Source organism: Cynara cardunculus, assembly GCF_001531365.2.
Source record: "Cynara cardunculus var. scolymus isolate 2C chromosome LG 4, CcrdV1, whole genome shotgun sequence".
Taxonomy (NCBI): Eukaryota; Viridiplantae; Streptophyta; class Magnoliopsida; order Asterales; family Asteraceae; genus Cynara; species Cynara cardunculus.
The window spans coordinates 183,553-186,374 of record NC_037531.1 but is presented as its reverse complement, the minus strand read 5'-3'; the positions used below and the strand labels follow the sequence as shown (position 1 = coordinate 186,374).

At 29.2% G+C, this 2,822-nt stretch overlaps 1 protein-coding gene across 1 annotated transcript in view; it reads left to right on the top strand.

The window, feature by feature from the left end:
- The first annotated feature begins 1,829 nt into the window (after positions 1–1,829).
- Positions 1,830–2,822, top strand: part of LOC112511817 (cyclin-D3-1-like) — a 1,893-nt gene continuing 900 nt past the window's right edge. Inside the window, exons 1-3 of the mRNA XM_025117603.1 lie at positions 1,830–2,177; positions 2,327–2,413; positions 2,513–2,611. Coding sequence (XP_024973371.1) covers positions 1,830–2,177; positions 2,327–2,413; positions 2,513–2,611 — 534 coding nt within the window. The remainder of the gene's footprint in view (positions 2,178–2,326; positions 2,414–2,512; positions 2,612–2,822) is intronic.

Here is a 2,822-nt window from a genome sequence, read left to right as displayed (position 1 = left end):
TTGGATTTATAGATTCGTCAACCAATTATTTATCAACATCATTCATATTATTCTGCACATTTATTTGCTGTTGCTAGAAAAACGATTCCAATAATTTTTTTTCTATTAGATTATTTATTATCATTATTTGATGGTGAATTGTTTTTAATAACTTATACATATAGCTAAAAAAGTACAAGCATAAACTCAACCTAGTTGAGTGGTCTGGTTTGACGGGTTAAGTTTAACCGAGTTGTTAGCGGGTTAGGGTTAGGGTTAGGGTTAGGTTAGACGGATTGAACGATTACAGCCCCCTAATATTAATTATAGATATTAAAACGAAATATTTTATTTTATCAATTTATTTCTTTTTATTTATAAAATTAATAAATTTAGTTCAGTTAAATTATTTTAACTGAAATATAATTTCTTATAGTGGCACTTGAAAAACTTATAAAAATAATAATAACCGTTAAGAAATTACTCGAAACTCTAAAATCAATAAGTAATGAGTGCCAGGTCATTATTTGTTAAAAAGACTGTCCACGTGTCAGCACCCTAAAAGAAAAAGACAAAAAGTGTCTTCCCCCTACAAAATGTTTTATTTACCTTTTACCCCCTCATCTTTTTAATCTTGTCATTTCTGCATGCTTCAAGTTAATTTTCTTTTCATTCTCCATATGTAACCTTTCCACTTGGAATTTTTGTACATATACAAGTTACTATATTTGCATTGATCAAATCAATTTAATGTCGATAACTTTAATAATAAAAAGTTTAAAAAAATATGAATCGAAATCTAAATAACAAATTACTTTTCATAAAATTTGTCGTCAATCTTTTAAACCTGTGAACTGATTATATTTATAGCATATAACTTGTTGCATTCTAAATTTAGTGCATACTTGGTAATTTTCTTAATAATTGCATAATTTGCAAAGAACGGTAACCTAGCAAATCTGTAACCAATATAAGCATTTACAGATTGAGTAAATGAAACGACACGGAAACAGAGTTAGAAAAATCAAAATACCGTTGTCTTAATTGCGTCGATTTAAATGTTTGAAAAAATACTAAGTATATTCTTCATCAGTTATAAAAACACATAAATTTATCTTGTAACCTAATGTAAGCAGTAGCCGACAAACAAAACATATATCGAAACTAGAATGTCACGACTTTAGCATCATTTTGAACTAAATGACATTATCTGATCTCCGACAAGAAGATTTAAAAAATGAGTTTCCCGCGTTGTTTTACAACAATCGAAACTAAAATGTCATCACTTCAGCATTGTTATAAAATAAACAACATTATATGATTCTCGGCAAAATATTTAAAAACAAGTTCCCACGTTTATTTTACCGCGATAAAAAAAATCCAATTTTTACCCTCTATTTTTACATTATTCCAATTACATAATTGGAAAATTACCCCTACTCCAAATAAACCAATTAATTAAAATTTATTAATTTCTTAACAAAAATTATTAAAAAATAAATAAATAAATAAATATTAATTTTGACAATGCATATATATACACACACTAAATACGTATCTCTCTCACTCTCACTCTCACTCTMTATGCCCTAAAACCAAATCCCTTTCTCCTCTACATAAGCCGCACTCTTTGCTATTCATACATCTCTCATACTCTGCTTCTACAGAGAGAAACACAAAGCAAAGACTGTGTGTTTCATCTATTTCAATCTTCAATCTTTTTAACAAAATCAACAAATCCCAGTTTTGATCTGCATTCATTCTTTGATTGTTTTTACCAAAATCCCAGTGAAGTTTTCTGCTTTCGTTTCGTGTTTTTGTTCTTCTTCTTCTTCTTCTAGGGTTTTCAAATGGCACCCAGTCTTGATTGTGCGATGTCAAGTTTACTGTGTGCAGAAGATAATGATAGTATTTGTTACAATGATAATGATGGTGATGATTTCAAGGGTTTTGGGGATTCATTCTCGAATGATGGCATTGATCGAAACATTAATCAAACTCAAAACCACAATTTGGTTAAGAATCTTGAAACAGAGTACTCTGTTCTTGATTTGCCTTTGCAAAATGATGAATGTTTGACTTTGTTGATCGAAAAGGAATCTCAACAATTTGTGGGTTTTGTGGATTATTTGAATAAATTGAAGAATGAGAACTTGTTTTTGGTTGCAAGACAACAGGCTGTTGATTGGATTTCAAAGGTTTGTTCATCGAATTTTTAGGTTTTTCCTGATTTGGGTTTGATTTGTTCTTGCTTTGATTGATTTTTTGGAATCAGTTTAACAGAAATTACCATTTTTTTTCTTGATGATTTAATGGATTCTGTTGTTTATATGGTATTTTGACACAGGTCCATGCTCAATTTAATTTCGGACCATTGTGTGCATATTTATCTGTAAACTATTTGGACAGATTTCTTGCTGTCTATGAATTACCTGTAAGTTATTAGTTATATGATAATTAATTATTTTACACTTTAAATTTCTATTCCAATTTAATTTTCTTCATTTTTTACAATTAAATGTTTGAAAAACAGAAGGACAAAGCTTGGATGATGCAATTGCTTGCTGTGACCTGCTTATCTCTTGCAGCAAAAATGGAAGAGACAGAAATGCCCCTGAATTTGGATTTGCAGGTCAGTTTCTTGTTTTTGATTGAACTGATATCGACTTTATGCACATGGATCAAATAAAATGTGTTTGAATTTGCATTCAGATGAATCAAGATTTGTTATTTCTTAAAGATTTTGACTTTTTTCAACATGGGTCAAACTAAAAATTTGATTGATTGAATTTACAGGCTGGTGAATCAAGATTTGTCGTAAAGATTTTGATATTTTTTTTCAA